Raw genomic sequence first — 12,350 nt, 5'->3', positions numbered from 1 at the left:
TAAGTCACTTTGGGAAGGTTATGTCTGCACTGCAGCGAGGACTGATAGACACTTAACTGGTTTTCTAAATGAAAGCTGAGATTCTGGAGAACCCAACTGTATCATATAGGCCACAATACATCCTGCCGGTCAGCTCTGGCCTGCACACATATGTTTGCTAGCCCCACACCGCACACACATGTGCCAGGGTAGTAACTACTGTAACTGTGGAATGAGCTGCAATGGACCAAAGGCAGAAGGGGTCCCTTGCAACTTGTAGAATTGTTTCTGCTCCAGAGCTACAGTGGGACTTTTTTTCTTTCAGTTTAAAGGAGAAACTGAGGAATGAAGCCTTCACCCCTGCAGATATCCTGGGACATATCAAGCAGCCAGTGGGAGGAACCAGGGTCATGATCCGAGCTGCTGATTACATGGAAACCACCCTGAGCCTGCTGAAGGAGAAGTTGCAGTGGACTGTGAAGGGGAAGTTTAATGTCACAGGTACAGGGGTGCAAGTCAGTTTGGCTTCCTCTCCTTGAGCCCTTTCTCTGCCCAGTGTCTTGGGGCTCAGTTGTCCTCCCACTGACTTCAGTCCTGCAAGATTGGGCCCTTAATTAGATACACCTGTAAAGCTAGAAGATGAGTGGCTACAAGGTACATGCAAGTGTCTGTTGGCAGGCAGTGGCCGGCTATGAAACATGGCAGCTTTCTGTCTGTCTCCCAGGTCTTGCACGTCAGAGCTAGCGTCTCCCCATTCGTCACTCAGATAGCTACCTCGGTGACACAAACCCCTGGGGAGACTAGAAGCAGGGGGCGGCATTGTAGTTCAAGAGGCTCCTTTGTGTGAAAGGGGAAACCCAACTTTCCCGCCCTCCCCCAACACTTTCTTCTGGAATTTGGGTCAAGTATAACCACTGTCCAGCTGTGGGATGGAATGGGAAGGGGACTCTTCCCTGGTACCGCCTTCTTTCCCTTCACTCTGGCATCTCCCTCCCTGCTCTGCAGAGGTGAGGCTTCAAAGTCAGCCGGTGATGTCTGTATGAACATGGCCAGCTGCTTCAGACTCTGTTCTACTGTGAGTCCAGACAGCAACTCTGCGACCAGAGCAGGCTGCATCCTGGTGAGGGCAGCAGTGAGCTGGGGAAGTGATGTGACAGAGTGCAGAAGTGGCCTCCAAGAATTCTTTGCCTCGCCCCATTTCTGGGGCACCAGTCCCAGCACACCAAGTTTCTGAACCTCCTTTGCCTTCTCGTGCAGACATGCTGACCCCAGCTCAGCTGGAATTGATTTCCAAGGCTACTGGATGTGCCCAACAAAATATGAATACACCATGTGACGAAGCAAACCCTTACCGAACAATCACTGGTGAATGCAACAACAGGTGATGCTAGCTGTCAAGGAGAGCATGGCAGGTCCTCCCTACACTAGAGTAACTTCCTATCTACACGTTCTTATCTAATTCCAACTCTACATATACAATGATGGGGTCTAAATTAGCTGTTCCCACTCAAGGAAGAGATCTTGGAGTCACTGTTGATAGTTCTCTGAAAACAGCCACTCAATGTGCAGTGGCCGTCAAAAAGGCAAACTGAATCTTGGGAATCATTAAGAAAGGGATAGATAATAAGACAGAAAATATCATATTGCCTCTATATAAATCCATGGTACGCCCACATCTTGCATACTGCTTGCAGATGTAGTTGCCCCATCTCAAAAAAGATATATTGGAATTGGAAAAGGTTCAGAAAAGGGCAACAAAAATGATTAGGGGCATGGAACACCTTCCATATGAGGAGAGATTAATAAAACTGGGACTTTTCAGCTTGGAAAAGAGACAACTAAAGGGGGATATGATAGAGGTCTATAAAATTGTGATTAGTGTGGAGAAAGTAAATAAGGAAGTGTTATTTACTCCTTCTCATAACACAAGAACTAGGGGTCACCAAATGAAATTAATAGGCAACAGGTTTAAAACAAACAAAAAGGAGTATTTTTTCACACAACGCACAGTCAACATGTGGAACTCCTTTCCAGAGGATGTTGTGAAGGCCAAGACTATAACAGGGTTCAAAAAAGAACTAGATAAGTTCATGGAGGACAGGTCCATCAATGGCTGTTAGCCAGGATGGGCAGGGATGGTGTCCCTCGCCTATGTTTGCCAGAAGCTGGGAATGGGCGCCAGCAGATGGATCACTCAATGATTGCCTGTTCTGTTCATTCCCTCTGAAGTTCCTGGCATTAGCCACTGTCAGAAGACATGATACTTGACTAGATGGACCTTTGCTTTGACCCAGTATGGCCGTTCTTATGCTTTTATGTTCCTAACTCACTAGCCAGGCCTGTTCTGGTGAAATCTCACAGGGTACACAGGGGAAAATCCCCACCAGGAGTGGTGAGCCTGATCATGCATTTGGTGTCTACACACTCTTGTTAATGCAGCTCACTGAAGAGCCCTTTACACTGCTGGCTCTGTGCCCAGCTCTGGCTCAATCACCAGCATTTCCTCCTCATGTGCTCCTGGCTGGCTGGCTCAAGCCTCACAATCAGACTGGTTTCTAGAAAACCCCTAGAGTGAAAGTCACACCCATGCCAAAACAGAGGTCAGATTTCAGCTCATATTCTAGTCTGTCCCCATGATGCCGTGTGTCAGGGTGTCACTGAAACATTTGCAATGGTTTTGCTCAGTGTTTTACACACTATCGACTCCTGCCTGCATCTGTCAGCTATGCCCTCCTTCACTGCCTCTCATTACATTCTCATACAAGCTTTGTGCTTTGCCCCACACTGCCCCTTACCCATGGCAGGAGCTCCCAAAAGCATTGGCAATGCCACCTCATTTCCTCCTTCCAGTTCCTCCTTAACACACCCCTGTGCAGTGACGCCTACTAAAAAGTCAGCAATGGTTAGGCAGCTGGTGTGCTGAGGCCCCTGCTTGTCATGCTGACCCAGATTGTTTCCTTGTGCTCCTCCACTGTTCGTGTCCACTTGGTGTCTCTTGTCTTATTCTTAGACTGTCATCTCCTTGGAGCAGGAACTGTCTTTTTGTTCTGTCTGTACAGTGCCTAGCACAATGTTCTGGCCTGTGACTGAGGCTCCTAGGCTCTATGATGATGTTGATGGTATAATTTTCAGTATTGTAAATACAGATTCTTTCATTCCATCTCCCAGGAGAAGCCCTACCTTAGGGGCTTCAAACAGAGCCTATAGCCGATGGCTGCCTCAAGAGTATGAAGATGGTGTTTCAATCCCTCGTGGCTGGACAGAAGGAATCTGTTATTCTGGATTTCCTCTCCCATTGGTAAGGACTGTCAATTCATTTAAAATACATTCTTTGAATTAAAATAGTAGGAAGGGAGCTCAGAGTTTTGCCAGAGGTAGGATAGCTCAGGGGCCCCATGGCACACATCCTCCACCATCAGTAACCCCTTTGCCATCTCTAGGCTGAGCACATAATGACCAAAGTGAAAAATGAAAGAAACAGCAGGCCATTAGGTCTGCACTTCCATCTGGAGGAGTAATTCTCAGTGCGTGGCAAAGTACCAGGGCTAGATCTGATCGAACTAGCATGCTAAAAAGAGACGTAGCAGGCAGAGGTGCAGGCAGAGGCTAGCTGCCTAGTAGGTAGGGTAGGTACTCAGTGCAGCTACTCACGCTGTGGTGGCCTACTATGTTTTTAGCATGTTGGCTCAATCAGAGCTGGGAATCACCCTTAGCTCAAAGTGTAGCTGTACCCTAAAATGGCTGTCTGAAGCCTGAGTGGAAAGCAGAATAATCTGCCTCCATCATTTCCCCCTAGACCCACTTAACCCAGTGTTGCTGACTCACACGATTTTATCAGGAGAGTCATCATACTGGGTGGTTTCTCTAAATCCCCAGCTCTTGAAGTCATGAGAATCTCTGCTTTCATTTTTTTAAAAAGAGTTTCTAGCGTGTATGCTGGCAGGAAGAGCTAAGAACCCTGAACCCTAATGGCCCAACCCCCAGAAGGCAAAAGAAAAAGGCCCCAAAGTCACTATTTTAAAAATTCTTGTGATTTCACAGCCAGTCTCATGAGTTTAGAGGCCCTGACTCATAATTTTTGAACTCTTGAGCTTGAGACTTTTAACCCTGCCAAAAAGCAGAGTGCAAAGTTCTAAAGGACAAAACCCCGAAGAAAAATATTTTAAAATACCCAGCAAGGAAGCGTATGTGTCTGTGTGTCCATGTGTGCGCCTCAGGGTGGGTGGGGAGCCTTTAGCTGCTCCACTGGGATGTAACGACAGCAGCGCTCAGAAAGGCAGAAATTCGGGGTAGCTGGGGATTTCAGCTGAAATGCTCATTCCACTTTCCAAAATCCACCTTGTGCATTTGGTGCAAGCAGCTCCTCACCCTCGGAGACCGAGCATGGGCTGTTGAGACCAGGGTGGCTGAATGGGAGGAGTGAAGGGAGACAGAGAGGTGCGTAGATGAGACTTTTCTGGGCACAGTAGAGCGGGTCCCACCCCCAGTCTGACAGCCTCTGTGCTGTTGAGGAGGATGAAAGTCTTGGGGGTGGAGAACATCAGCTGGGATAGAGGGAAACAATCCTTTAGTTGGAATCCTCCTTCCAGATGATGTCGTGGTGTCCTCTGGCACTGAGGATACCCTTCTGGGGGAGGGGACAACAGTTATTAGGAAGAGAAAGATAATAGTTATGGGGATTCAGTTATTAGAAATATAGATAGTTGGGTTTGTGATGACCGAGAGAACCGCATGGTGAATTGCCTCCTGAGTGCTACAGTTGCGGACCTCTCGAGACATCTAGACGGACTTATGTGCAGTGCTGGGTAGGAAGCGATGGTCATGGTACATGTGGGTACCAGTGACATAGGGAAAGAGAGGAGAGAGGTTCTGGGGTAGGTAAGAGATTAAAGTTCAGGACCTCCATGGTGGCATTCTTTTAAATGCTTCCAGTTCTGTGCGTGGGCCAGTTAGACAGGCAGAACTGCAGGGTCTCAATGTGCAGATGAGACAATGGTGTTGGGAGGAGAGATTTATGTTTATTCGGAACTGGGGAACATTTTGGGAAAGGAGGAGCCTACACAGGAAGGAGGGGCTCCATCTACACCAAAATGGAACCAGATTGTTGGCATGTAAAATTAAAAACTTCATATGGGACTTTTTAAACTAAGGGCTAGGGGAAAGCTGACAGGTGCGGAGGAGCACACGGTGCAGATAGAGACATCCCTTAGGAAAGGATTTATTAATGGGGATATCCTAGTAAAGAGGAGAAGATAGAAGTTGATAAATCAAGAGTGAGTTTGTGTGGGGGGGACGGAGGGTGAGAAAACCTGGATTTGTGCGGGAAATGGCCCAACTTGATGATCACTTTAGATAAGCTATTACCAGCAGGAGAGTGGGGTGGGAGGAGGTATTGTTTCATGGTCTCTGTGTATATAATGTCTTCTGCAGTTTCCACAGTATGCATCCGATGAAGTGAGCTGTAGCTCACGAAAGCTCATGCTCAAATAAATTGGTTAGTCTCTAAGGTGCCACAAGTACTCCTTTTCTTTTTGCGAATACAGACTAACACGGCTGTTACTCTGAAACCTGTCAAGTGAAATAGAATCTCATTCAGTTACACCATATGAATGCAGACAACTAAATATTGACAAATTTTACAAGTGCTTCTACAGCAATGGAAGAACTCTAAACACTACAATGGGGGTGTGACGAGGTCCCCAGGGTACAGCCTGGACTGTGAACCGCTGAGCTCTCAAACCCACCAGCCTGGCTGTGTCTCACACAGTGATGCTAATGTCAAGCTACAAGCCTCGGACAGGTACTGCACTTACACAGCCATCCACAGGCAGGGACACACCCACCTGAGTTACTTGAACAAGTTCCCAGCCACTCATGAATAGGCGCCTACCAAATTCGCGGTCATGAAAAATGCACCATGGACCATGAAATCTGGTCTCCCTCTGTGAAATCTGGTCTTTTGTGTGCTTTTACCCTATACTATAAAGATTTCACGGGGCAGACCAGCATTTCTTAAATTGCAGGTCCTGACGCGAAAGGGAGTTTCAGGGGGGTCACAAAGTTATTTTAGGGTGGTGGGTCATGGTATTGCCACCCTTACTTCTGCACTGCCTTCAGAGCTGGGTGGCTGGAGAGTGAGGGCCCAACTCTGAAGGCGGCGCCCTGCCAGCAGCAAGGCAAAAGTAAGGTGGCAATGCCATCCCCTCCCATCCCATCTGTACTTCTGCACTGCTGCTGCTGGCGGTGGCTCTGCCTTCAGAGCTGGGCTCCCAGCCAGCAGCCGCCACTCTCCGGCCACCCAGCTCTGAAGGCAGCAACGCCACCCTCGGCAGCGCCGCACCCCCAGCAGCAGTGCAGAAGTAAGGGTAGCAGTACCACTCCCCCCCCAATAACCTTATGACCCCCCCAACTCCTTTTGGGTCAGGACCCCTACAGTTACAATACTGAAATTTCAGATTTAAATAGCTGAAATCATGAAATTTACTATTTTTAAAATCCTATGATCATGAAATTGACCAAAATGGGCTGTGACTTTGGTAGGGCCCTACTCATGAACCATCAGGAGAAAGGCTCCAGCCAATTCCCCCCAGCTCCAGCCCTACGCCCCAGAACTATTTCCATTTTGCACTGGTCAGAAGCCTGACTGGTGTAAGCTCATTAATTAGTTCGCCAGTCCTACAAAAGGGTAGTGGGCGTGCAACAGCTCTTGTTCACCTGAGCTGAAATTTCCCAAGGACTTCCACCAAAACCACACTGGTTTAGATAAAATATAAAACCGATTTAGTAACTGCAGAAAGATCAATTTTAAGTGAAATAAAAATAGAAACGCAGTCTAAATTCTAGATTAAACAGACTAAACAAGATTTGAATCAAATGGTTTCTCACCCTAACAAATTTACAGATTAACAGATTTACACCCTAACGTTTACAGTTCCTCAATACACAGACTGAAATCCTTCCAGCCTGGGACCAATCTCCCTAGTTCAAAGTCTTTGTCCTCCAGATGATCTTCCAGGTGTTGATTTGGGGGCGGGGTGAAGGAGAGTCCAAGTGATGGTGTCACTCTCCCTCTTTTATACCTTCTTCCATCTGCTAGAAAGATCCCCGATGTGATGGGGGGGTTAGGCAGTCCCCATTGGTCAAGCAGTCCTCATTGCATAGGTGTCTTCTCTAAGGAATCTCTGGGATAGGGGACTCTTTTTTGATGGGCCATTAATGCTGTCTGGGCCCTTCTTTGTTGCAGCTGAAAGGGTGGCGGTGTGTGTTCCCAACCTCACAACATATTCCAGTAACACAGGTAGCAATACTTCATAACTTCCCATACAATGATCGCACATACATTCCAACAGGATATTAATGTTCAGCAGATCAAGACTTTTAAAATGAAACCTCACAAGGTATAATTTGTACAAAACATATCATAATCCTATCACAGTGGTGAATATGGGGGTTCCAGGATGCTACTTTGAGGTACAGAGTGCCTGGTATTAAATGAGGATATTGGTATAATAGGCATCGCAGAGTAGGTTGCACTGGAAGAGGAGTGGCACTATATATGAAAAAAGCATAGAGTCAAATGTAGTAAAAATCTGAAATGAGTCAAACAGTACCATAGAATCTCTATGGATAGAAATTCCATGCTTGAATAATAAAAGTATAGCAGTAGGGATATACTACTGACCACCTGACCAGTATAGTGATGATGACTGTGAAATGCTCGTGGTGATTATTGAGGCTACAAAAACAGAAAACCCAATAATAATGGGGAATTTCAACTACCCTCATATTGACATGTCACCTCACGCCGGGATGTAGACATTAAATTTTCTGCACACCATTAATGACTTCTTTTTGGAGCAGCTAGTTCTGAAACCCACAAGGGGAAAGTCCTAAGTGGTGCACAGGAACTGATCCAAGTGGCGAATATATCTGAACCGTTTGGTAATAGCTAGGGCCCTACCAAATTCGCGGCCATCAAAATTAATCATGGACCATGAAAGCTGGTCTCCTCCCATGAAAAAGTCTTTTGTGTACTTTTACCCTATACCAGAGTTTCTCAAACTGGGGTCCCCGAGGGTACTCCATGGGCTCCGTAAGCCCTGCTGATCAACTCTTCCCCCTCCCTCCCTCAAGTCCTCCCCCTCCCTGAGTGGTGCTAAAAGTCCGGCCATGCAGCGGGGCTAAGACAGGCTCCCTGCCTGCCCTGGCTCCGTGCCACTCCTGGAAGTGGTTGGCATGTCCCTGCGGCCCCTAGTGGGGGAAGCAGGTGGTCACTGCATGTTGCCGCTGTCCCGAGTGCCGACTCCGCAGCTCCCATTGGCCGGGAACTGCAACCAATGGGAGCTGTGGGGGCAGTGACTGTGGGCCTAGGAACTGCTGCCAGAGGGCTGTGCCAGTCACTTTCAGGAGCTGCCTGAGGTAAGCGCCACCTGGCCGGACCCCGCACCCCTCACCCTCTCCTGCACCAACCCCCTACCCCAACCCTGAGCCCCTTCCTGCACCCAAACTCCCTCCCAGAGCCTGCACCCCTCACCCCCCTCCTGCACCCAAACTCCCTCCCAGAGCCTGAACCCTTCACCCCTCCTGTACCCCAACCGCCTGCCCCAGCCCTGAGCCCCCTCCCACACCCAAACTCTCTCCCAGAGCCTGCACTCCTCAGCCCCCTCCTGCACCCAAACTCCCTTCCAGAGCCTGCACCCCAACTCCCTGCCCCAGCCTGGTGAAAGTGAGTGAGGGTGGGGGAGAGTGAGTGATGGAGGGAGGGGGGATGGAGTGAGCGGGCGGCAGGAAGAGGCAGGATCTTGGGGGAAGGGGTGGAGTGAGGGAGAGTCCTGGGGCTGAGTGGGAAGGCTTGGGGGTCCCCAAATATTTTAAATCAAAAGGGGGGTCCTCGGGTTGCTAAAGTTTGAGAACCACTGCTCTATATTATACAGATTTCATGGGGGAGACCAGCATTGGGGGTCCTGACCCAAAAGGGCATTGCAGGGGGTCACAAGGTTATTTTGGGGGGCGGGTCGCAGTATTGCCACCCTTCTGTGCTGCCTTCAGAGCTGAGCAGCCAGGAGCAGCGGCTGTTGGCCAGGTGTCAAGTTCTGAAGGCAGCGCCCCGCCAGCAGCCGCGCAGAAGGAAGGGTGGCGATACCAGACCAGGCCCTCCTTACGTCTGCGCTGCTGCTGCTGGCGGCGGCGCTGCCTTCAGAGCTGGGCTCCGGCCAGCAGCCGCCACTCTCCAGCCGCCCAGCCCTGAAGGCAGCGCCCTGCCAGCAGCAGCGCAGAAGTCAGGGAAGCAGTACCACAACCCCCCCACAATAATCCTGTGACACCCCCCCCCCCCCCGGTTTTGGGCTTGGAACCCTACAATTACAACACTGTGAAATTTCAGATTTAAATAGCTGAAATCATGAATTTTATGATTTTTAAAATCCTATGACAGTGAAATTGACCAAAACGGACTGTGAATTTGGTAGCGTCCTAGTGATAGCATCTATAATATAATAAAATTTAACTTCTTTGTAGGGGGAAAATACCAAAGAAACCCATCACAGAAGCATTTAACTTCAAAAGAGGAACTACCCAAAAATGAGGAGGCCAGTTAAACAGAAATTTAAAGGAACAGTCACTAGAGTGAAATGCCTCCAATCTGCATGAAAACTTTTTGAAACACCACAGCAGAGGCTCAAACTATATGTATACCCCAAATACAAAAATAAACAATAATAGGACCAAAACAATGCCACCATGGCTAAATAACAGAGTAAAAGAGGAGATTACAGTCAAAAAGGCATCTTTTAAAAATTGGAAGTCAGATCCTTCTGAGGAAAATAGAAAGGTTCAGAAGAGGGAAGCCTGGCAAAGAGTCAGTGGGGCCACTGAATGATGGACGTGCTAAAGGATTCTTTGCACCAGTGTTCACTGCAGAGGAGGTGAGGGAGATTCCCACCCCTGAAACATTATTTTAGGTGACAAACCCGAGGAACTGTCCCAGATGGAAGTGTCATTAGAGGAGGTTTGGGAAGAAATTGATAAATTGAATAGTAATAAGTCACCAGGACCAGATGGTTTTTGCCCAAGAGTTCTGAAATAACTCAAATATGAAATTGCAGAACTACTAACAGGGGTACGTAAACTATTGCTTACGTTAGCTAAAATGACGGGATCTAAGTGAGCTGTTACCACTCAAGAAAGAGATCTTGGAGTCATTGTGGATAGTTCCCTGAAAACATCCACTCAGTGTGCAGTAGCAGTCGAAAAAGCTAACACTATGTTAGGAACCATTAGGAAATGGATAAATAATAAAATAGAGAATATCATAATGCTACTATATAAATTCATGATACAGCTTGAGTACTGCCTGCAGTTCTGGTAATCCCCACCTCAAAAAAGATGTATTAGATTTGGAAAAGGTAGAGACATGGGCAACAGAAATGATGAGAGGTATGGAACCGCTTCTGTGTGAGGAGAGACTGACAAGACTGGGACTGTGCAGCTTAGGAAAGAGATGACTGAGCGGGGAGATGACAGAGGTCTATACAATCATGGCTGGTGCAGAGACAGTGAACAGGGAAGTGTTATTTTCCCCTTCACATAACAGAAGAACCAGGGATCACCAACTGAATTAAATAAGCAGCAGGTTTAAAACAAACAAAGGAAGCACTTCTTCACACAACGCATAGTCAGCCTGTGGAATTCGTTGCCGGGGATGTGATAGAGGCCAAAAGTATAACTGGGTTCAGAATAGAATTAGATCAGTTCCTGGAGGACAGGCCCATCAATGGCTATTAGCCAAGATGGTCAGGGATGCAACCCCATGCCCTGGGTGTCCCTAAACCTCTGACTGCCAGAAACTGGGGTGGACAACAATGGATGGATCACTGGATAATTGCCCTGTTCTGTTCATTCCCTCTGTAGCATCTGGCTTTGGCCACTGTCAGAAGACAGGATAGATGGACCATTGGTCTGACCCAGTCTGGCACTTCCTATGTTCTAAAAATCTGTGACAGATTCATAAAAGTGCAGGCTCAGAACAACATATCACCAGCTAACTAATAATAGGGAGGGAAGTGAATAAGTTTATGGGAGATGTCCCTAAACAAGCCCTTACTTGTATAAAGAGGCTTTTTTATGAAAAAGGAAGTAAATGTGATAACTCAGTGCTTAAAAGCTCAAAGGATTGAAGAGCAATACACTACCCCACCAGTTAAAAATGCTCAGCAAAAGATAGTTACACACTGCTACGAAGTATGTGCTGCTTTTGCTGTTATTAGAATAACCTCTATACTTCAGATACTTCAAGTTTTATTTTTTTATCAAAATATCTGGAAGTAACGGGCAGTGGGAAGTAGCTGCCAAAGACACAGGAGACTGACAGAGAAATTTTAGGAGAAGAAATAACAGAGGAAATTTAAAAAGTGGAAAACTCCAAGGCCTTGTAAATTTCCAGCAGAATTTTATAAACCTATTAAGGAGGTATCAGTTGATCCTTTAATGCTGCTGTGTTAGGGGAGGAACTTCCAAAATCTATGAAAGAAGCTGCTATTTTAGGTCTCCCTAACGTGGGAAAAAGGGAAGCCCTTCCCTCATGCAGATCTGATAGGCCCAGATTCACACCAAACTGTTCTTTATTTGCAGAACTGAAGGGGACTTATATACATTCAGATCAAACTGGATTAATTAAGGATTTTACAAAGGTCAAGTAATATTTGTATAGTATTTGGAGTAATTCATAGTGCCAGAGCTAAAGGGGATGTGCTTCTCTTGTTATCTCCAGATGAGGAAAAGGGTTTTACAGGACAGAGTGGCATTTTTTATTCAGAACTTTGTCCCATATGAACATTGGCACTGGCCTCCATTGCCTTAAATGAATCAGTGTTCCCTCTCCCAGAACAAAAGCAGCAGTGCAAGCCAATGGAGCCTAGGTTCTCCAGTCTGAGATGTGTGAAGGCAGCAAACAGGGATGCAATATTGTTTGTATCTAACCCAGATATTTACTATAAACTATTATCCAAAAAAATCCATGATTTTATGCATTCATGGTGTATTAAAGGAGGTACACTATCCCTGCCCAATGGATAATGTCTCTCTTGGCAAAAGCACGTCCACTTTTGTATTTGTAAATAGAGTATTTTTGGTACTTGCTTGGTAATGATTTGTAAGATTTTGTATACATCCTAGATAAAGTTACTAAAAGAAAGGTTCTTAGGGATTGAAAGTTACATGTTCTAACGTTCTAAAAGTCTAGTGTAGATAAGGTAGTTTATCATTGAAAACGTGTTACATTGGCTTCCCTCCCCACCCCCGTGGTAAAGGCTGTGTGAGCCATGTCTACATTAGGCTTTTAAAATGTATTAATTGGAACATATTAGCTAACAGGT

The 12,350-nt window shown here is 46.8% G+C and overlaps 1 protein-coding gene across 1 annotated transcript in view; it reads left to right on the top strand.

The window, feature by feature from the left end:
- LOC142000231 (eosinophil peroxidase-like) overlaps window positions 1–12,350 on the top strand; it is a 77,567-nt gene that overhangs the window by 21,733 nt on the left and 43,484 nt on the right. Inside the window, 3 exon segments of the mRNA XM_074974325.1 lie at window positions 305–480; window positions 1,237–1,360; window positions 3,148–3,277. Coding sequence (XP_074830426.1) covers window positions 305–480; window positions 1,237–1,360; window positions 3,148–3,277 — 430 coding nt within the window.

The sequence above is a fragment of the Natator depressus genome, chromosome 17 (assembly GCF_965152275.1).
Source record: "Natator depressus isolate rNatDep1 chromosome 17, rNatDep2.hap1, whole genome shotgun sequence".
Lineage (NCBI taxonomy): Eukaryota > Metazoa > Chordata > Testudines > Cheloniidae > Natator > Natator depressus.
This window is presented reverse-complemented; position numbering and strand designations above follow the sequence as displayed.